The sequence below is a fragment of the Triticum aestivum genome, chromosome 5A (assembly GCF_018294505.1).
Source record: "Triticum aestivum cultivar Chinese Spring chromosome 5A, IWGSC CS RefSeq v2.1, whole genome shotgun sequence".
Taxonomy (NCBI): Eukaryota; Viridiplantae; Streptophyta; class Magnoliopsida; order Poales; family Poaceae; genus Triticum; species Triticum aestivum.
In genome coordinates, this window is record NC_057806.1 from 663,952,309 (window position 1) to 663,974,572 (window position 22,264).

The 22,264-nt window shown below is 48.2% G+C and overlaps 1 protein-coding gene across 2 annotated transcripts; it reads right to left on the reverse strand.

Moving 5' to 3' along the window:
- Positions 1-14,225: 14,225 nt before the first annotated feature.
- On the reverse strand, positions 14,226-20,523 carry LOC123105774 (DUF21 domain-containing protein At2g14520). 2 transcript variants are annotated; one of them, XM_044527917.1, is made up of 11 exons: positions 19,705-20,474; positions 19,466-19,579; positions 18,599-18,685; positions 17,815-17,954; positions 17,654-17,741; positions 16,865-16,938; positions 16,060-16,223; positions 15,611-15,804; positions 15,176-15,222; positions 14,813-15,065; positions 14,226-14,659 (listed from the first exon to the last, which is right to left on the reverse strand). In XM_044527917.1, the coding sequence occupies exons 1-11, from the start codon at positions 20,041-20,043 to the stop codon at positions 14,630-14,632; spliced, it is 1,530 nt and encodes a 509-aa protein (XP_044383852.1). In that variant the 5' UTR covers positions 20,044-20,474; the 3' UTR covers positions 14,226-14,629. The 2 variants fall into 2 exon arrangements, 1 of the variants encoding a protein (XP_044383852.1); XR_006451002.1 differs by lacking the exons at positions 14,226-14,659; positions 14,813-15,065 and having other exon boundaries at positions 15,175-15,222; positions 16,060-16,177; positions 19,705-20,523.
- Between the last annotated feature and the right edge of the window lie 1,741 nt (positions 20,524-22,264).

The window sequence follows — 22,264 nt, forward strand, 5'->3', positions numbered from 1 at the left end:
GCCCGGTCGGTCATCTGAGAAGAAGCTCCCAAGGCTGCATGCACTCACTCGGAGCATCTGACACGCGTCCTCTATAGCCACATCGCACGCGCCTCAGATGTTCTCTTCCACAACCAGCTTGGGTCGCGGCGTGGTCTTCGGCGGTCGGTTCTTCCCGGCGTGTCCGAGGTGCTCTTCCGTAGTTGCTTGGAAGTCGGAGCTGCGTTGGAGCGAGTTCAGGTGGTGACGATGACAGGCATTCAGTGGTCGTTTGCGGAGGGCACGCTCGGCGCAAGTCTTGCATATTTCCCTTGTGTTGCTCGTCGTCAAAGTCGGAGCAGTCGGTTGCTTGCGCGTGTGGCCATCCGTTGGCATGTGCCGTCGTGGCTTCTGTTCCATGTCGGTGGCCGGGTTGGCCGGTGGTGCCCATGTCATATGGGTTGTGTTGTATCGGTTTTAGCCCGTTTTTTCGTCAATTAACCGGGTAATTATCTTCTTCTTAATCAATGAAAATGGCAAGTATTTTGCCTCATTTAAAAAAATCCATATTATACATGCACGGAAAACCTAATCTAAAGCGGAGCCGTGTTCAGCTCCGCCGTGGCCATGTCCATGTCCGGCGGCCGGTCGTCGACAATGTAGAGTAGGACATAGGACACGAACCGACTCACGGGAATTGAGGCCCCGCCGTCTTCCATGCCCTGCTCTTCCTTGTCAGAGTCTGAAACCTTCACGGTGCCGATGGACGTGAAGTCGATGATGGATCCGTCTTGGGAGGAGTCAGCAACGTCCACCACGACGCGGGTGCGGTGCCTGAGGTGTCCGTGCACCATACGGGGCGCCGGGAATGCGACTCCGCCTCGTCAACGTCTGCCACCGCATCCCGTGCTCATACCTCGCACGTCGGGCACGTCGCACCATCTTTGCATCGGACGACATCCATGCGTCTAGGTTGAGCGTTTGATACTGGTTTGAGGAGCCCGTCTAGGTTGTTTTTTTTTTGACTGAAGAATGGCCGGGACGTACGTCTGGGTGTATGAGGGGGGTTCGAGGCGCCGGCTGCAGATGCTCTAAGCATAAATATGGAGTGTATCAAGTGATACTGGAACTTGGATGCTCGCAAGGAGCTTTTTGACCGTGGACCGTGGATCCAACGGTCTACATCGAAGCATCTGGACCAAGATTTAATTGCAGCACTCTTGTAGGGTTTCTGCAGAATTGTGGAAGCTCTCCTGTTGACTACTGGATCCAGGATCCAGGATCCAACGGCAGAGACGTTCCTGGAGCACCGGAGCATCCTAGCTCCCGTATCACCTGATATTTTTTTCCAGAAATAGGACTAGCTATTTCGTGAGTTGCATGAAGATTTATCTTGACGCCAGTCGGCCTCCACCCCGTCCTCCTTCAGCCTTTCCTTTGCAAGCAGCACCACCTCCACCATCGACCCACTTCGGACACCGTCGAACTACCATCACCCTCTACCCGGATCTAACCGGGCCGAGAGATCCTTCCTATGCACCCAATGCATCAAACTGATTTGGGCCGCTAGATGAGAAAGCAATGGACAAGTGAACACATTTCACGAAAAGAACATCATATTTCTTCAAAATCAACCCGTGGTTCAGTTTGCACCACGACTTCATTATAGTGGATTGATTTCGATGAAACCCGAGGTATGCCAAAGTAACAAGAAGCATTGGTTGCACAGATTTCTCTGTTTCACATGTGACGTTCTCATTTGAGCTCCCCCCTCCCGCGCCCGCCCGCACACACACAGAGAGCCTCTTTGTCTCACATTAGTATTGTAAAAACACATGATTTGAATGTCATACCCATTCGAACCGTACAAGATTTGAGTTTGTTTGCAGAACAAAAAATTAGGGACTCTTTTGAGAGGTTTGAGTAGATGCTAGATTTACTATGAATTAAGAAAAAAAATCCCAAATGATTGAAGCCTACAATTCAAATGACCAAAGTGAAAAACTTCCTATGGATTCTAATCCTCGAGAAAATCCTTTGAATCAAAGAAGCCTTGAAAGAGGCCCTAAGACTGTACCAACAGTTGAGAACTTAAGATTAGCAAGGCAGATGCTCTAGAAGGGTTGGCTGGGTAGAAAACGCCCCCATGTCTATACACATGGAGAAATTAAGCTTTTTCATACAGAAAATAATGCATTTCTTCATGTGGATATATGAACTCCACATAAGAAAGCTTAATTTCTTCCACTATAATATCCAGCGGCGGTTATTCAGGTCAACGGTGATAGCACGCTCCGCTGCAGTTTTCTCGGGTCAGTCTCACCATCGTCCATCTACCATCACCAACTTAAACTACTAACATTGGGTGGGGAGATTGGATTATTTGCCCCAATTTAGTTGGGCATTTGATAGTTTGCCCTGCTTCACATAGGATTATACGTATTATTTGCCCAACTTTCCTTTTTCCTTTGGATGATATTGCCTTTTTTATTTACTGTAATCATTTTTGATGTTTTATCTCTATTTTCACCACGCGAAATGACTCTACTGCCTCTGTGGCAAATTTGCAATTCAAAAGCCACCGCCGAGTCGCTGGCTGCGGCTGCCTGATTCGTTCGTTACCTTGACCATAACTAACATTCGCTCGTTACCTTGACCTAACTAACATACACAATCAATACTCACAACCAGTACTGCTCACAACAGACATGTTGGCCGGGGACGTGGGAACGGATGGGAGTAATTCATCTGACCACTCACATCCCCTTGATGCTGAGAGAGCAACCGTCCAGCTGAACCATCCGGGGAAGTTTAGACAGCAGCAGATCGTGTGGATGAACTATGTAATTTTATTTCGAGCGATGCTGTAAACGTTTTGGTACAACGGTGGTAGAGCAGAGCCCGCGCCCTACTGCCGCGATGTGGCAAAGCAGTCCAGAGGCATAAAAATAAGCGGTAGTACTGCTTACATACTGCTTACAGGATCAGTCCCACTGTCGCCCTACTTCCGCTTAGCATTCTGAGCTACAGCAAGATCAGCGGTGGTAGGGGCGGTAGTACCGCAAGCCTTACTGCCGCACTACTTTCGCTGAGCTCAAATAGACAATAGAACACCCTAAATAAGCGGTAGTACATGCAGTGGCGGAGGCAGAAAATTTAGATTAGAGGCGCCAAGTGTCACTGAAATAGGTTGGGGAGGGCCAATCTATAGAAAAATAGATGTTTAGTAGTAAAAAAACTTTCTAATTCAGCACTATTCACCAGTAATTTAGTAGTAAATTCATGTTGTTAGGGGGGGCCAGGGCCCGTGGTGCCACCCCCTGTCTCCGCCATTGAGTACATGTGGTACAGGATCAACGCAAGTACTGCTTACAAGTGGTACTACCGCTGCCCAGAGAGGTAGCCATAGGACAAGTTTTTAGAAAAATGATGGAATTGCAACCAAGCGAGATGGAAGGTGGGTGCAAAAGAAGATGTGTACTTGATTATTTCACCCAAACTTTTTCGAAGTGGACCCTCTCTTAATAGTACGGTTTCCCAAAACTCAAGTCCGCCGAAAAAGAAACACATGAAAAATAACCATCTTGACTTTATATCTCTAGGGTCACGAATCGTCTTGTGTCATATGATAGATTATCTGAAATACTCAATGCACACGATTAGTTCGCAAAAGAATTGTGTCATCAATCACCAAAACCACTAAGGAGGAAATATACCCTAACACCGTGTTTCGTGCCAGATAGGTGGTAGGCACAACCGGAGATTGCCGCGGGCGTTGTTGACGAAAGGGATGCTGCCGATGTAGATGGTGCGTGTGGGGCGATCCGGCGGTTTGATGTCGACCCGGCCTGCCCGGTCAGCGGCGAACATGAGGGAGCCAAAGCTCAGGCTCTCTCCCGGCGAAAGGCCGCCAGGAGCAGAAAAATATCCGATCCAAGATCTGTCTCCAGCCGGCGCCTCCCGTGCTTGGCGCGCCAACTAACGGTGCAAAATACTATTAGATCCCTCGGTAGGGGTCCAAGCATAGCTGGAAGTCCTGGATCTGGGGTCACACGAGGGGTTTATCTAGGTTCGGGCCTCCAGAGAGTAAAACCCTACGTCCTGCTGGTTTTCGTTATTCATGGTCGAGGATACCTCGTACGAGGGGTTACGATGGTGTATGAGATTGCTACCGAGAGTTTCATATCCGTCGACAGATGATGAAGAGGACCCTAGACCTCCCTTTATATAGGCAGCCGTGGTCTAGGGTTTACATAGCGGTAGATGCGATTTGTGGCGCTGCCGCCCTCTAGTCTTGGAGGGCACGAAGGTCGTCTTCGCGTCCTACGGTTTGCTCCTTGTTTTGGGCCTAGTGGGCCCCTTGTAGTTCATGAGGCCGGGCTCCCTACCGTTAGCCACCCCCCCCCCCCCCCCCCCGCCTTAGCGTCACCTCCACCGTCACCTTCCACCCCGCCCTATCCGAGCCGCCTCCCCCACCCTTTAAAATATAATACTCGAACGGTACATTCCAGGGACGCAACGTGGGCCCGCCCCAGCAGGAGTCTACCACTGGACCAACAGTTCAGAGCCCCGGATCAACAAGGTACCAGATGTTCTAGAAAGATTGGCATGCGTGGTAGAAAACGCCTCCATGAGTTGTGTTTCCAACTCATGAAGCAATCGAGCCTTAGTACCACCATGCGGAATTTGCATGTCTCACGCCGGGAAATTGTGACGTGCTTCCACCATCACTATCCAGTGCCCGGCGGTTATTCAGTTCAACGGCGACGGTGCATTTTTCTCTCATGTTAGTCTCACCACCGTGCTAGCTGGATCAGTCCATCTATCATCACCAAATTAAACTAACACCGGTCAGCACTGTTCGACGTATTTTTGTGATTACTATTTTCAGAAGATATAAGTATAAATGTATTTTTTTCTTTCTTTTTTTAATTGCAAGTTATGCACATCTATGTTTTATATTGAGTGTATACGTACACACACGCATTAGGCAATTCTCGATGCAATGGTACGTGCATGCATTTTGAGTTTGCTCACGTACTAACCAATGTATACTTGCACTTGATGCTCCGTGGCATAGACTTATACACACATGCAGGTTACAATCAGAAGGCTGAGTCCATATCTACGGCGCGCCCACAAGATTACATACAGTATGCGTATTTCTTTAAGTGCCGTATATACCGGCCGGCAAGCGCGCGTATACGTACTTGAATACTTGTGATTATTTCAACTAGCAAACACCGGAGATAAGCATGAAGGTGGCGATCGAAGGAACCAGGCCCACCGTCAGTCAGGTAGCTAGGTACGCATGAGACGGTTTTCATTTTCTGTGTGCAGGCGTACGCGTCAAGAAGAAGAAAGATAAACATCAGCGAGATGATAAGATTCGGGGAGATTGCATCCATATTTACTCCAAGAAAATCGGGACGTTTGGCCCGTCTCCATCCGCCGGGTCGCCCATCTCCTGCCTATAAATACACACACCTAGCTACGCAGAGGGGACTCACGTACACACCCATTCTGAAGGCAATCGCATAACACCTTCAGCACGCATCCATCGCACAACACCTCAAGCACCCGTTCATCCACCGCGCAGCACTCCATTCATTCATCACGCAAGCCTGCAGAGGAACTCCCTCACGCACCGGCTCGCATCTACCCGGCAGGAGGAAGGACGCAGGCACCCGAGCCGGCGTACACGGAGAGAGAGGAGGCCGGCGTACAGGGAGCTCGGCGGCTGTGACATGGACGAGAAGCTCACCTTTCCCGAGGGTAAAACTTTGATCTAACCCACCCCTTTCCTTGTTCCTTCTTTGCATATAGCATGCACGCACACAGGTCAGGAGCGTTGCCAAAAGCAATGTTCGCATGATCGGACCCCCGTCGGAGATGGAGCCGCCGGACCGGAAGATGAAGTCGACGTTGCCGGAGATGGTCTTCACCAAGCCAGCGCCACAAAGAACGACGAGGAGGTCGTCATCACCACCTGCGGTTCGTCTCGTCACGACGGTTCGGCCAGGACGACACGGAGCACGCCACGGTGCCGCCCACCGTCGAGGTCGCCAGGTCGATGCCCAGGAGATTGACGCCACGGTGGCCACCCCACTCATCACCGCACGATGAGGACGACGCGTCGCCAGAGCTCATCTTCACCAAGCCCGCGCTATGGACGCTGACGCCACCGAGGTCGGTGTCACGGAGGTCGACGCCACGGTGGCCACCTCCACTCATCACCGCTCGATGAGGACGACGCGTCGCCGGAGCTCATCTTCACCAAGCCCGCGCTATGGACGCTGACGCCACCGAGGTCGGTGTCACGGAGGTCGACGCCACGGTGGCCACCCCCACTCATCACCGCTCGATGAGGACGACGCGTCGCCGGAGCTCATCTTCACCAAGCCCGCGCTATGGACGCTGACGCCACCAAGGTCGATGTCACGGAGGTCGACGCCACGGTGGCCATCCCCACTCATCACCGCTCAATGAGGACTGTTAGAAATAGAGATAGAATCTACTATCTTGTAATCTCAACAAACTCCATCTCTCCCTCTCCCTCTCGTATCTATCTCCTCTTATTGTAACGACCGAATCGTGAAACGATCGGTCTTGCCTTGTAAGCCAAGACAGGAGCGATTCCTGTCCCTAATCAATATAAACCAACGCGGCTCCTCATCGAGGAGTAGGAACGCTTCCATCTAACATGGTATACAGAGCCATCCTCTTCCCATCGATCTAGCCAGAAGCTTTCTTCCTCGTTCACCCTCGCCATCGCCATGTCGTCCTCATCCACCGTCATCCTCAACCTTGGAGCCCTACCATCCGAGAAACTTACCAAAACCAACTACATCCTGTGGAAAGCACAGGTCATGCCGGGCCTGCGAGGAGCGCAGGTCACCGGCCTCCTCGACGGGTCAGACGTCGCGCCACCGAAGACGGTGCAGCGAGAGTAGACGGACAAAACCGTCACCACGGAGCCCAATCCGTTGTATGCACAGTGGATATCAAAGGATCAACAGGTTCTGAGTCATCTTCTGAACTCCTTGTCAATGGAGATCCTCGCCCAGGTTGCGAGCAAGGAGACAACCTTTGATCTCTGGACTGCCATCACCACCTTGTTCTCCTCGCAGTCCCAATCTCGCATCACCAATCTGCGGATTGCCATCACCAACACAAAGAAGGGCTCCATGTCCAGCAGCGCCTACATCTCCAGGATGAAGAACCTGGGGGACGAACTCGCAGCGGCAGGACGTCCCGTCTCGGATCCAGAGATGGTGGATTATGTTCTCACCGGCCTTGACAGAGATTATGATCCTGTTGTGGCAGCTATTGGCGCAATCAAGAACCAGATCACAGTTGATGACCTGTTTGCTCAGATCGCGGCGTTCGATCAGCGAGTCGAGATGCTTGGCGATGGGCCTGACGGGGGTTTCAAAACCTCTGCAAATTTGGCGTACAGGGGGCGCGGACGCGGCTACAGCAGGGGCCGCGGGCGCAGCAGCAGCAGAGGACGCGGCCGTGGCAGGCGTCCTTCCCCGACTCCATCTGGTGGCCACGACGGCGGCAGAGGTGGTCGCGGTCGCCCACAACAACAACGACAGCAGCAAGAACATGATTATCCAGAATGTCAAATCTGCTACAAACATCATCCAGGAGGTGCTCGTGATTGTTGGCATAGGTATGATGAAGATGAACCCGAGAAGAAGAGTGCAAACATGGTCACCAATTCCTATGGCGTCGACACGAACTGGTATGCAGATACCGGTGCTTCACATCACATCACCGGCGAGCTGGACAAGTTGACGTTCAAGGAGAAGTACCATGGACATGATCAAGTACACACCGCAAGCGGTTCTGGTATGAAAGTTGCTCATATTGGTCATTCAATCGTTAAAACCCCTAAAAAAACCTTGCATCTAAACAAAGTTCTTCATGTCCCTGAAGCCTCACAAAATCTTCTTTCCGTTCATCGATTTACCTTAGATAATCGTGTCCTTATTGAATTTTACCCTTATTTCTTTTTGGTAAAGGACTTGGACACGAGGAGAATCCTTCTTAGGGGCAAATGCGTGGGAGGTCTCTACCCACTTATATCTTCGTCATCATCATCGAATAAACAAACGTTTGTCGCTATCAAGCCTTCATCATCCAAGTGGCATAGTAGATTAGGTCACCCTTCATCAGTCATTGTTAAATTTGTTCTTAGCAAGAATAAACTTCCTGTTTCTCATGAGATAAGTGAGTCGATTTGTGATCCATGTCAACAGGCTAAAAGCCATCAACTTCCATACCCTGTATCTACTAGCATATCTACTGCACCCTTGCAACTAGTTTTCTCAGATGTTTGGGGGCCAGCTCCTACTTCAGTTGGTAGATACTCATATTATGTAAGCTTTATTGATGATTACAACAAGTTTACATGGATCTATCTTCTTAAGAAACGGTCTGAAGTGTTTCAAGTTTTCACAAACTTTAAAAATCTTGTTGAAAGAAAACTAGACACTAAGATCATCGCCATGCAAACCGACTGGGGAGGTGAATACAGGAAACTGAATTCATTCTTTCAGCAACTTGGTATTTCTCATCATGTTGCATGCCCCCATGCGCACCAGCAAAATGGTTCAGCAGAAAGAAAACACCGTCATGTTGTTGAAGTAGGCCTAGCTCTACTCGCAAATGCATCTATGCCACTAAAATTCTGGGATGAAGCATTCTTAACTGCCACACATCTCATCAACTTGCTCCCTAGCAAAGTCATCAAGTTTGAGACTCCTATCACACGTCTTTTTGGCACTAGCCAAGATTACAAGTCTCTGCGTGTCTTTGGTTGTGCATGCTGGCCTAACCTACGGCCATATAACTCACGCAAGCTTGCTTTCCGTTCCAAACGATGTGTTTTCCTGGGATATAGTCCTATTCACAAAGGAGTAAAATGTCTAGATGTCTCTACTGGCAGAGTTTATATATCCCGTGATGTTGTTTTCGATGAGTCCATTTTCCCTTTTGCCTCTCTTCACCCTAACGCCGGAGCCATTCTTAAGAAAGAAATCCTTCTTCTTCCTCCAAACCTTCGGAATTTTGAGCAAGGGGGCGATGATTGTACTGACCAATATGACACTTCAATCAGTTCTAGTGGTGCATCTGTTCATGTGCAGGGTCATGGAGAAAACGCAGGAGAAAACGGTGCTCAAAACAATCAAGATTTGGCACAAAACGGCCCTATATTGCATGTGTTGGAAGAAGAAGAGGCAGGCGCAAACCACGAGGTAGATCCGGCGCAACCTGCGACGCCGCAGCGCCTGGCGTCCTTGGATCACGTGCAACGATCAACTCCGGATCGCGCGCCCGCCAGAGGCCAGCGCCAGCACGCCACGTCGCCGGACAGTGGGTCAGCTCCGCGTCCCATGTGCGGGTGGCCCACCACGACCGGTTTCCAGCCTGAGACGGTCGGCTCGGGATCGCGCGCGGTTGGCTCAGGATCGCGTGCGGTTCAGGTGACAGCGACGTCTTCAGGATCTTCTGCATCGTGCGGGGCTGCGGCTACAGAGTCTGCCAGTATTAACGCGAACACACCGGAGGCCACAGAATCAGGCAGCGGATCAGCTATGCAAAGTGGATCCAGAGAATCTGGTGCATCATCTGGATCTTCTGTGGCACGATCGCTTGTTCAGCCACAGCCAGTACCAGTCTCGCGTGTCACAACTCGTCTTCAGAAAGGTATAAAAAATCCAAAAGTTAGAACAGATGGTACTATACGCTATGGCATGTTATGTATTGCAGGAGAGCCGACTAGATTGGAAGATGCACTTGAAGATTCAAGGTGGAAAAATGCAATGGATGAAGAGTACTCTGCACTCATGAAAAACAAAACGTGGCATCTTGTACCTGAGCAGCGAGGTAAAAATGTTATTGACTGTAAGTGGGTATATAGAATCAAGAAAAATGCAGATGGCTCGATTGACAGGTATAAGGCACGTCTGGTTGCAAAAGGTTTTAAACAGCGTTATGGTCTGGATTATGAGGACACATTTAGTCCTGTTGTTAAAGCTGCAACTATTAGGCTTGTGTTAGCTATTGCTGTTTCCAGGGGATGGAGCTTGAGACAGCTAGATGTACAGAACGCGTTTTTGCACGGTGTTCTGGAAGAGGAGGTTTACATGCGACAACCACCTGGGTATGAAAACAAGAAAACACCCCACTATGTGTGTAAGCTTGATAAGGCTCTTTATGGCCTAAAACAGGCACCAAGAGCATGGTACTCAAGGTTAAGTTCTCAGCTAAGGTGTCTTGGATTTGTTGCATCTAAAGCTGACACGTCACTCTTCATCTATAACAAGGCAAATACAATCATATTTGTTTTGATATATGTTGATGATATTATAGTTGCCAGTTCTTCATCAAATGCCACTAATGCTCTACTTCATGATTTAAGTTCAGAATTTGCCTTGAAAGATCTTGGTGATCTACACTTCTTCCTGGGCATTGAGGTGAAGAAGATTCCAGATGGCATAGTAATGAATCAGGAAAAGTATGCTACTGAGCTTCTGACTCGCATGAGGATGAAGGATTGTAAGCCTTCACCTACACCATTATCCTCTTCAGAAAAACTTTCAGCTTTTGAAGGGGAACCTCTAAAGGAAGAAGAGATCACGAGGTATAGGAGTGCTGTGGGTGCCTTGCAGTATTTGACACTGACAAGACCAGATATATCATTCGCTGTTAACAAGGTTTGTCAGTATCTACATGCACCTACTACTGTACACTGGACAGCTGTTAAAAGAATCATACGATACATAAAGTACACTGTAAGCCTAGGACTCCAGTTTAAACGTTCTAGCTCCACTCTTGTCAGTGCCTTTTCTGATGCTGACTGGGCAGGGTGCAGTGATGACAGGAGGTCAACTGGAGGATTTGCAATATTCTTTGGATCTAATCTTATTTCTTGGAGTGCCAGGAAACAGGCTACAGTTTCAAGGTCAAGTACAGAGGCTGAATATAAGTCACTAGCTAATGCAACTGCTGAGATCATTTGGGTGGAATCATTACTTAATGAGTTGGGTGTTAAGCAACACCGCACTTCGTGCTTATGGTGTGATAATTTGGGAGCCACCTATCTCTCTGCTAATCCAGTGTTTCATGGTAGAACTAAACACATTGAGATTGATTTTCATTTTGTGAGAGAAAGGGTTGCAGAGAAGAAACTGGACATCAGATTTATTCCATCCAAAGATCAGGTAGCAGATGGCTTTACTAAGGCATTGTCCATCAAACCATTTGAGGAGTTCAAGAGAAATCTTAACATAGGATAGTTGAGATTAAGGGAGGGTGTTAGAAATAGAGATAGAATCTACTATCTTGTAATGTCAACAAACTCCATCTCTCCCTCTCCCTCTCGTATCTATCTCCTCTTATTGTAACGACCGAATCGTGAAACGATCGGTCTTGCCTTGTAAGCCAAGACAGGGGCGATTCCTGTCCCTAATCAATATAAACCAACGCGGCTCCTCATCAGGAGTAGGAACGCTTCCATCTAACAAGGACGACGCGTCGCGGGAGCTCGTCTTCACCAAGCCCGCGCTATGGATGCTGACGCCATCGAGGTCGATGTCCCGGAGGTCAACGCCACGGTGGCCGCCCTCCACTCATCGCCGCTAGACGATGATGCCGTTTAGCCAACCGTGGTGCTCCCCACCGGATTCTTCACCAAGCTAGCTCTATGGAGGCCAACGGCACACAAGTCACCATCACCACTCATGCCCACTTCGCCACGAGGCGCCGCGGAAGGACAACGACACGGAGCATGCCACGATGCCGCCCACCGTTCGATGTCGCCAAGCCGGCGCCATGGAGGCCGATGCCACGGAGACCACCCCCACTCCTCGCGCCCACTTCGTCACACGGTGCCGCGGAACACAATGACACAGGGCACGCCACGGCGCCGCCCACCGTCAATATCGTCAAGCTGGTGCCTTGGAGGTCGATGACACGTAGGTCAACCTCACCGCTCTATGGAGCCCGTCGTCCGCTTCGTCGCGCTGGAGGGACGCCGCTGAAGACGGTGATCTGGAGTTCGCCGTCGGGCCATTCGTTCACTTCATCAAGATGGTGCCGTAGAAGTCGACGACGCAGAACTCGCCATCACACTGCTGACCTCCATTTCATCACGCCGAGGACCACGACATGGTGCTCGCCACGATGCCTCCCGGCGTTCAAATCACCCGTCACACCCTTCGCCCACCTCGACGAGCCGGTACCATGAAGGACGAAGCCGCGGACCATGTCAACATCACCGACTCCTTCACGTGGCATGACGGTGCTGCTCGCGTCTCCTTCAAGGGAAACGAGATCCCATTTGGCATCGGGGTAGTGCCTATCCTTCATCTCGCCCGGACTCGATGGTGCCTTGGTGATGGTGTCACGTTAGTCCAGCCAAACATCATGAAGTGGTCTACACAAGAACAAGAAGGCATGCTCCTGATACATACTCGTGTGCGTCTAAGGCGTGAAGATGGCCGTTTGGCTCACCACCGCATGAAGCAATGGACGTGGTACTCGGGATGTCGCCGCACATGCCGTCCATTTCCAGCCGGAGGATTTCGTCTACATCAAATGCTATAGAAGAATGAAGCTGAACATTAAGTACGTCTGAATGTGTGGCAGTGCACTACGTAAGTGGCCTTTGCACATGCATGGGCCATGCACGTAGCCAATGGCGAGGTGGCATGCTCACCGCTGGTCGTCATTCGCTTCAGCGCGTCTTACATCATTCAAAAAGAAGAGGTGGAGCTCGTCACAGCGTCGTATATTCGTGGCGCCGCACGCTCAAGGAAGAGTCCTTGCAAGTGACGCCACATCGTGAAGATGACACCTTACAACGGCGCCTGTATCCTGCTTGTGAAGATGGTGCCTTGCCACGGTGCCGCTGCTACACGCGTCACGCTCATTCATAGGCCGGAGCCGAGCAGGTTGGCACCGCCCGAGGACAAGGCGCGGCTGCAGGGCGACGCGACTTCAACAACAACACCGCTCCTCTACGATCTCGTGAGACGATGCCTTAACTACGCCGACTGCCATGGACTCAGCGTCTGGCCGAGACGAGATGTCGACCACTCAGGCCACGCTGACGCGAGCAACGCGACGGTCATCACCGATGATGGTCTCCACCGACAATTACTCCCGCAAGGCGTAGCCCCTTGCACACCCTGAGAAGCTACTGGTCGTCGAGAAGTCCGAGCCGAGCGCGATCCATGCTACCCCAACAACAACTCCTCCAACGCCGTCAAGACCGACGAGGCACGACGGCGAGGGCAAGCGCGGCCACCGCAAAGGCCACGCTACTTGCGGCGCGTGTACCGACGAGGACAAGGGCTCTGCCGCCGCCCACACACACACACATCGCCATCATCATGCATGGAGAACGCGAAGCGAAGACGACGAAAACGACCACACAGGTCAATCGGAGGTATCCCGCGGAGCAACCCGCGGGAGTAATTAACCGGGAGCCTTCCGAGGCCCCGGGAACCAGGAGATCACACAATCGCCACAGCCAGCTTGGCCGTGCTAGTAGGCCACAGAGCGCACCTTTTTTTTATGGGATATTGTAATTTTATTTCTCCAATGAGATTAATGAAATACATGTTCCCGTATCTCTTTTTCTTTGTGTACTACGGTACACTGGCACGCCCGCATACTCAGTTTTCTTTTCCCGGCGTCTGAGAGAAATACACTCCCTTCTCCCTTCTCCCTGGAGTTTTAGATGTTTTTCTCGTGTCAAACAAGCACTTGACGCTTTAAACAGAACCACCGCACCTACGTACGTACTTGCCCAGTCGCTGGCTGCTGCTGCCTCATTCGCCCGTTACCTTGACCATAACTAACATACACACAATCAATACTCACTCATAGCAGACGGGTTAGCATCGGACCTGGAAACGGATGGGAGTAATTCATCTGACCAGTCGCATCCCGTTGATGCTGACAGGGTAACCGTTCAGCTGAACCATCTGGGACGTTTAGACAGAGCAGCAGATCATGTGGATGAGCTACGTAATCTTATTTTGGACCGACTTGGGCGTGTTTTGCTATAAACCTTTTGGTACTCGGTGACTTGGACTTACTTTTGCTTAATAAAATGGTTGTGTGCATCGTATGATGCAGTGGCCGGGCTATCCCCTTTTCGAAAAGAAAAATGCGTATTGCCAGTGAAACTCATTAGAAACATAAGCTTGTACAGTTCTTACATAAATGGGGGCAGCCACCAGCAGTACTAGCACCAACAGCTGCTTTACTTGAGTTTGAGTGAGTACAATGGCGGCTGTCAAACAAGAATACCAGCACAGATGCGCAGATGCGCGATACATACAGAATGCGTTTCTTTTACGTCGTTTCTCTCTGCAGTTTTCTTCTTTTGCAATGGTTGCTACAAGTTTGGCAAAAAGGGCGTCTACAGTAGGTGGTGAGAGCTCATCCATACTCAGGTTCAGATGCTAAGGGACACATATATATGTACAAGAAAGTCATAAATAAACAAGGACCAGCAACAAAGCAGAGAGCTGTGGGGTCTTCATTCTTTGACCCCTACACTCTTCAATGCCTTCATTTGATCTTGGGAGTGATCTCAACTGGGATTGTTGCCCCTGGAGCTCTTTGGCATTAGCTCTCACCACCATTTCTACGGATTTCGGTACGAATTCCTCGAGACCTGTAAAAGGAAGAACCAGAACAATGACCATGGCATGTAGGATGAGGTGAAAAAGATTGTTGTTACAACTTCAAGGGATTTTCTTAAGAAAACAAAGCATGTACAAAAATCATGAATAACCATCACTTGGTATACAAAACTGCTACTACCCACCCAACTTGAAGTCGGCGAACTGCGCACGGGGGTTTGAGATGCCGGTGACCTCCCAGGAGAAAAGGCTGTCGGTAAAGTCCCAGGGGATCGAGCATGGTTTGCAGCAGGGGAACGTAAGATGGAGCCGCCATTATGGTATGGCGACAGCGGAGAAGCCATAGGGGTCTTTCTTAGTCCTTGAGACAGAGGTCCACCACTAGGAGATATAAGAGGCGACAATGATTTGCCTGGCGGTAACATGTTTATTTTGATCCTGCGAAACGAAGGAACGTTACACCTCTATACCAATTAAACATGCAAAGCACCTTCCCCGCCAAAAATAAATAAATAAAACATGCAAAGTACCAGCACTGAGCCACTTACTTGTTATGCACATCAACATACTCATCTGTCTCATCCAAGATATCTTCCTGTGAGGGGAGAAATTTAAGTCAGTTAGCAATGTGAGAAAATGCCAAACAATATAACCCTGTAAACCTGTGGACAATGCCTAGGCTTTATTAACGGTCGGATGACACCTTAATTAGTACTACAATTGTATTTTCGTGAACTAATGTTGAGGACGACTTGTGGCTTTGAGATTCGTGAGGATGACCAAAATGTTGTCAAGAATAAGAAATACAATAAAGCAATATAAGCAAGCCGTTCTCACATGGCATGGGTAAAACTTGCCACTTTATGATGAAATTAGGCTATAAATCCAAAAGGCATCATTAAGTTTTGAAAATATGATCACGCAACAATGTACCCCAAATAATTTCCCAACTAAGGAGAGGCTCTAACAAAAATAAGTCAAACCTGCAGCAGCTGCTCCATGACATCTTCCATTGTAATTATTCCCACCGCTTCCTCATCCATTGAATAATGAGGAAGTGGATCGGTGTTAAAATCAAGAATGTTGTCCCGTTTTCTTTCAATTTTCTTACTGTATTTGTCATTGTTATTTCGACGACTTCCGGGAGTGTTGACATGTGAGGGTGACAGACCCAGACCTAAGAGTACACACAACTTATCAGCCAAGGAAGATAATACACATTTACTTGAAAGACATGTACTCCCTCCGTTCTTAAATATAAGACGTTTTGGTAGTTCAATTGAACTACCAAAATGACGTCTTATACTCCCTCCGTCCGAAAATAAGTGACTCAATGAGTCACTTATTTTGGGACGGAGGGAGTATTTTAGGAACAGAGGGAGTAGTTGACAAGGATAATCGAATAATGAAACTAGGTGAATGAAACATGTACCATCAGCATGAGCATGTCCATTGGTCATTTTATAATCTGCTGTAAAACTGTTATTCTTTTCAACAGATGCTCCTTCTTTAGTGCGTTTAACAACCACAGCCATGTGGCTGTGACCTTTCTGAAACTCATTTAGAATGTCATAGAGAGGAAGATCATCAGCCACCCTGATGTACAGAAAACACAGCAAAACTATGAATGAGAATACAAGACAAATAATGCACACTGATTCGATAACATATACTCCCTCCGTCCGAAAATACTTGTCATCAAAATGGATAAAAGAGGATGTATCTAGAACTAAAATACGTCTAGATACATCTCCGTTTATCCATTTTGATGACAAGTATTTCCGGACGGAGGGAGTACATAATTTAACCTCAACGAACAGCGTGGATTTTTTAGGGGCAAAATAGTGCTTGTATGCTCTCCAAAATTAAAATTGCTCAAATCTGATGTAATTTTTCGCTACCCAAAGGGGTCACTCTGCTTTAGCTCAGGACATTGACCCCTTCAAAATCTGTATCATCTGTTCTACCGTTTTTTCTAGAACTTAGAACTACTAGCCATTAAATATAATCAATTTTAAACCACACAAAAAAACTGGGAATGCAATTAGGTACTTTTTATGGCAAGGAAAACAATCTTAAATTAGTACATGTGCAGCATAATACAGAGCATTCCTGAACATGCTTCAGTGTTGGTGCTGATAGATTATCAACCAAAACGCCTAAGTCCATACGATACATGCATGGCAGAATCATATTTGTTCACCAGACAAATTTAACAAGGTCATAAAAGATGATACCTTGGAATTTTTCTGATAGTAACATGTCTAGTGGGCACCTCATCCTCAGGTCGGCAAGTAAGCAAGTTTTTTACCTAAAATGAGAGACTTTTTAGCAGATCAAAATAATACATCACTCAAAGTGGAAAAGCTAGGCTTGATTGGTGTTCAGGATGGTGTCATGTTTCTACACTCTTTATACTTCATTACACAACTCTGTACATGATCATGAAAGCTCCACAATAATTGAAAAACAAACTTTCAATGGCCATGTGCTACTCACAGGCTGGTGTTTGCAAAAAAGTCAGCTTCTAAAAGGACATTTTTTTACGAATAACAGAAGTGCTGCTTTCATATATTCAGAGGAGAAGTTCTGTACAGAAATGAAAATAAGATTTTTTTTTGGAAAAAAGGTGTCCCTGACGCGACATAGCCCCCCACCCACCCCTGTAACCTTTTTTTCTTTTTCTTCTGAAAATGACAACTCGAAAAGCAGTGATGAATTTATAGTGGAGATTTTCAGTTTTCACCACAGTTCTTTGATCAAAAGACTGATGTATTAAACCAAACAAAGATTAGCAGGTTCAGATATCTGGTTGCGCAATCATCTTAAGATTTCACAGTAATTATTGTGAGGAATGGTACAAAATGTTGTTAAGACACCGCTCTGGAAACTGCAAGTCCAAAATTATTCGCCATTTGTAAGATGCCGCTAAGAGTTCATAACATGGAGTCCGTAGCGGAATAAACCTAATTAACGAAATAGGATTTCTCAATCAATGCAATTAATTCATGAAAACCTGAGCTCACCAATATAAGACCGATGATATTGCTTGGTCTTCCAGAGTATATAGGAATACGGCTGTGCCCTTTGGTCATTATCATACCCACCGTATGCCTATCAAGAGACAAATAATAGCATCAGTACCATATATTCGATAAAAACACACAATAAATTGGAAGATTCATACACATCCAGCTTGGCATTTATGTCAAGTGAGAAGGTTTCAGATATGGGAGTCATGGCATCTTTTGCAGTCTTTTGAGTCATCTCCAATGCTCCTGCAATGATAGTAGTTTCATCATGAGTCAGCTCTCCACCTTTTCCAGCCTACGAACAAAGTGAGAAAAACAATAGTTTAGTAGTAGTTTGTATCTTTGTCTAAGGAGAGCAACAATAGTTAGTTAGTTACTTTAGTCCCTACTCCCTAGTACTTTAGCTTTCAAGAATAATTAAATATCGAACCATGAGGAGATTGGGGACATATAGAAATGCAGTCACAATGTTTCTAACAAAGGGTTATAGTGCTGTATAATGACATGGCCATCTAGAATCTAATGAACCAAAGTATATCATCCTGAGCTAACTTTCCAGGGCTTCAAGTAATATAGACAAAAATACTAATCAAATAAAGTAAATTAATTCCTGTAAGGCTGTACAGAGAAATTAAGTTACCATGAATGCAAATTGTGCTTTGAATATATACAACTCATAATGGGCACTTGGACGGGGATTTTTTTTTATTTTGTTCTTCGCTGTTATACCAACATCTGTTTGTTGTGCTGATTGGCTTTGCAGTTTTAAACTGTTTTAAATGAAAATGCATACAAGGCTCATGTTTATTGCAGGACAAGTATGTATGCAACTTATAATACTAGTTGAGAAATTGGAACAGAGTAATAAATGTTGGACTGAAGAAGTGAAGATGGCATCTACTTATCATAAACGAAAGAGTGAATAAAAATAGAACTGACCGCATCGCCGTGCATATCAACCAATGTCTTTAGCTCAGCTCTCCTCATAAGTGCAACATGGCCCTTTCCCAATAGCCAGTCCAACAGCTGAAAAACAAAACATAAATGAAGCAAGATACAGAATCGACGAAAAAGAGGGGGGGGGGGGGACACATTTTGTTCTTTTCTTTTCGGACACACATAGAAGTGCCCATCATTTGCATTGGAAGAACACTGAAATGGCATGAAAGCTATATGCAACTACCCTGGCTAAGCGTGTGCTATAAAAATCAACGTACATGATTGATCACAGATCGTTCGTCAGTAGTAATAAACTCACATTTCTTTTATCAAAATACGGTCCTTAAGAATAACCGATTCATATAAGAAACACTTAGCAGGGAAATGGTAAAACTGCCAAGTAACTGTTCTTAAAGAAAAAAACTGTTCTTCAAAACTGAAGATGCTTTCATACTGAACCTGAGTCAGCAGAACTCAATCATATGCACATGTAGAGGAGTGCATTTTCTGTTCATTTAGTTTGGCATTAGCGAGATACGGACCTTATTTCTCGGCCACCGATTACTTGCTCGTTGCGCGGAGATTTTAATCAGTGCGACAACAAGTCACTAGTAGGTAGGAGTACAAAACAATTCATATAAACAGGGCATGTTGACCTGTGTGGGTAGTTCTGATGACTAGATGAGCATGGCAAATTAGTTAATGATGAGGGAGCATGATCGACATCCCACTTGCAGTTGCAGGCAGGCGCCCACTTGGGATGCCTTAACTCTGAGCCCAATTTCGACTGCGCGCACTCAGAATTGGCAGTTGCTCCTCCCGGATGGATTCTTGCAAGGAGACAGGGGAAGAAATTGGGCGTAGTACCTTGCTGATGGGGTATGCCACCGGGAAGAAGACGACGAGGAGCACCCGGACGATGGGCGCTGCCTTGGCCCCCATGCTGAGGCCGTAGCGCGTGCAGATGGCCTGCGGCATGATCTGCAGGGTCCATCGAACCATCAAATCACCAGGTCAGGATTCAGGAACAAGAAGAAGAAGAAGAAGGGGGGAAAACAGAGCGCTGCTGAATCGGAATGTAAAATCGGAAGAGGTGGATGGATCACCTCACCGAAGGCGAGGATGAGGGTGACGGAGATGAGGATGGCGCCGAAGGAGGGGAGGAGGGAGTCGAGGAAGATGGGGAGCGCCTCCATGGCGAGGGAGTTGCCGATGAGGAGCGTGCAGAGGAGGAGGTGCTGGTTGGTGACGACGGGGAGGATCCGGGCGGCGTTGCGGCGGTCCTGCGGGGTGCCGGCCTTGGCCAGCACCTCCAGGTCCACCAGGCTGAGCGACATGAGGCCGAGGGTGAGCCCCGACATGAGCCCCGCGAACATCACCAGCCCCGCGCAGGACAGCAGGTACACCCAGAACATGGTCCCGCAGCACGCCTCGTGGCTCGACATCGCTCGCCGGCCGGCGGTCGGCCGATCTTCGATGGCCTCTCCGCGTGCTCCCGCGAGCGAGAAGGGGGCCGAGCCGAGCAGTGCCGCGGTGTCGAGCGTAACTGGCTTGCTGCTTGCTGGTGTGCTCGCGGCTCTGCTCTGGGGTGGAGTGGGGGCTCGGTCGGCTGCCTGCGTGCGCTGCGTTGGTGGGCTGGGGATTGATTTATGGTGGTACGTTGGCGTCGGGGTTTCGTTTCGCTTTCCACCGGCCGCTGCGCCTCGCCCACTTTTCACTACCGGACTCCTCCTCACCTCACCTCACGGCTCTGTTTTGTTTTTCTTGCCGGAGTTGGAAACGGCCGTCGTGCCCGCCACCGCCACCGCCACCGCCACCGTGAGCGGGGTGGGGCTGGGCCGGGTTTTGCTGGGGGCGTCGAGGATCCACCTGCGCTGCGTCTGCGTGCGCTCCGACGCCGATATTATTCGGTGGCATTATTCTCCTCCGAGTCCCAGTCCCAGTCCCGTGGCCGGCCGGCCGGCGTGGAGTGGAGGGAGGGACCGATGAAGCTCACCTCACGTCGCGTTGTCTAGTGGCGAGACGTACGAGGGCACTGTGCAGTCCATCGGTCGCGTGGGTGCATGCTCCCCAGTCCCCATATTCCGTGGGATTATTCTCTTCTCCCGGTGGCCGGCGTGGAGGATGACATGGCGGCAGGCGGCAGGTCCATCGGCCGGGGAAGCATCCCGCCCCGACAGCACAGGAACCCCACCCACGGCCACGTCCACCACCGCTGCGAGATTGTGATTATCTACCAAGCTCGATCATCACACCATCTTCTGCACGCCGTTTCTCTTTCTGTTTTCAACGCCTGCCTCTGCGTGCTACACAATTGTTTTACTGTGCATGTATTGAGATTGACAGCGCCTCTCTCAGAAGCAACAAAAAAGATACTAATTACTGTGTGAAAAATGAAAGGAGAAGCAATAGGACAGGACACAGCGTCCTCGATCGGGAAGGACAAGGCCTTGGTGCCCGGCAAATGACAACAGATCGTGTGACTCATCTCCTGACGTAGTAAGTACTCTGACAGCAACGTGTTTCGCTCGTCAGTCGGCTAAATTTCGTATTTCAACCATTTTCAGAGATTTGACCCTGCCTTACAAAAATTTCAAGATTTGTCCTTTTTCTTACCGTCAGGATCCATGACGATAGGGTATAACAGCCTACTGCCAAAGTCCCTGACAGTAGAGTTGCACACCCTACCGGAAGTTTTTTATAAGTATGGACTCGCACCTACCGCCGGGCACCTTGATAGTAGGGGTGTACAGGCTACCGCCAGCCTGTTTGGCAGTAAAGGCGTTTCCTGCCGTCAAGGTCCCTGGCGGTAGGTTGTTACACCCTAGTGCCATGGATCCTGGCGGTAGCAAAAAGGTCAGATCCCGACATTTTTACAAACTAGGGTCAGATCTGGATTAACTTTCAGAAAGGTGTCAAAACACGAAATCATCATTCTCGTCGGAAGCGTGCGCGTTTCTTTCCGGTAACTTGAGACGGCACTTGAACATATTATCTCTGTTCCAAAATAGATGATTCAACTTTGTACTAATTTCAATATAAAGCTGGTCAACTGTAATCCTAGCTTGCTCCGAGTCAGTGCTGGTCAACTGTAATCTTAGCTTGCTCCGCCAGACCTTTTCCAACCCACAGTGGGAGTAACATAGATGGTAACATCACACTTATTTAGGCAAAATAGATGATGTGGCATGTAATAAATGAAGAAAGAGAGGCATGTAGTAACATCACACATATCAAGAAAAGACAAGTCTACAACATAATAAATGCAGTGATGCATGACACAATACATATATTAATAAGGAGAGAGGTGTTTGGAGTAACATATTATGTTACCATCACATAGCGCTTCTTCAAAAATATTGAGTCTATAAGTTAATAAATGCAATCATATATGATACTACTTCTATGACATTTTGCACTATGAAGGTAGTAACATAGACTAGTGTCATATGTATGACACTAGTCTAAGTTACTCTCCACTATGACCAGCCTACTATCCATTGTGGAGGTAGTAATATAGACTAGTAACATATGCATGTTACTATTCTAAGTTACTCATAGATGTGGCAAAGCATTTAAAGAGGAGATAGAACATTATGGTGACTTCAATAAGAACTAATGCTAAGCACGTGGACCTAGACAAAAAGACTACCAACCAATACATGA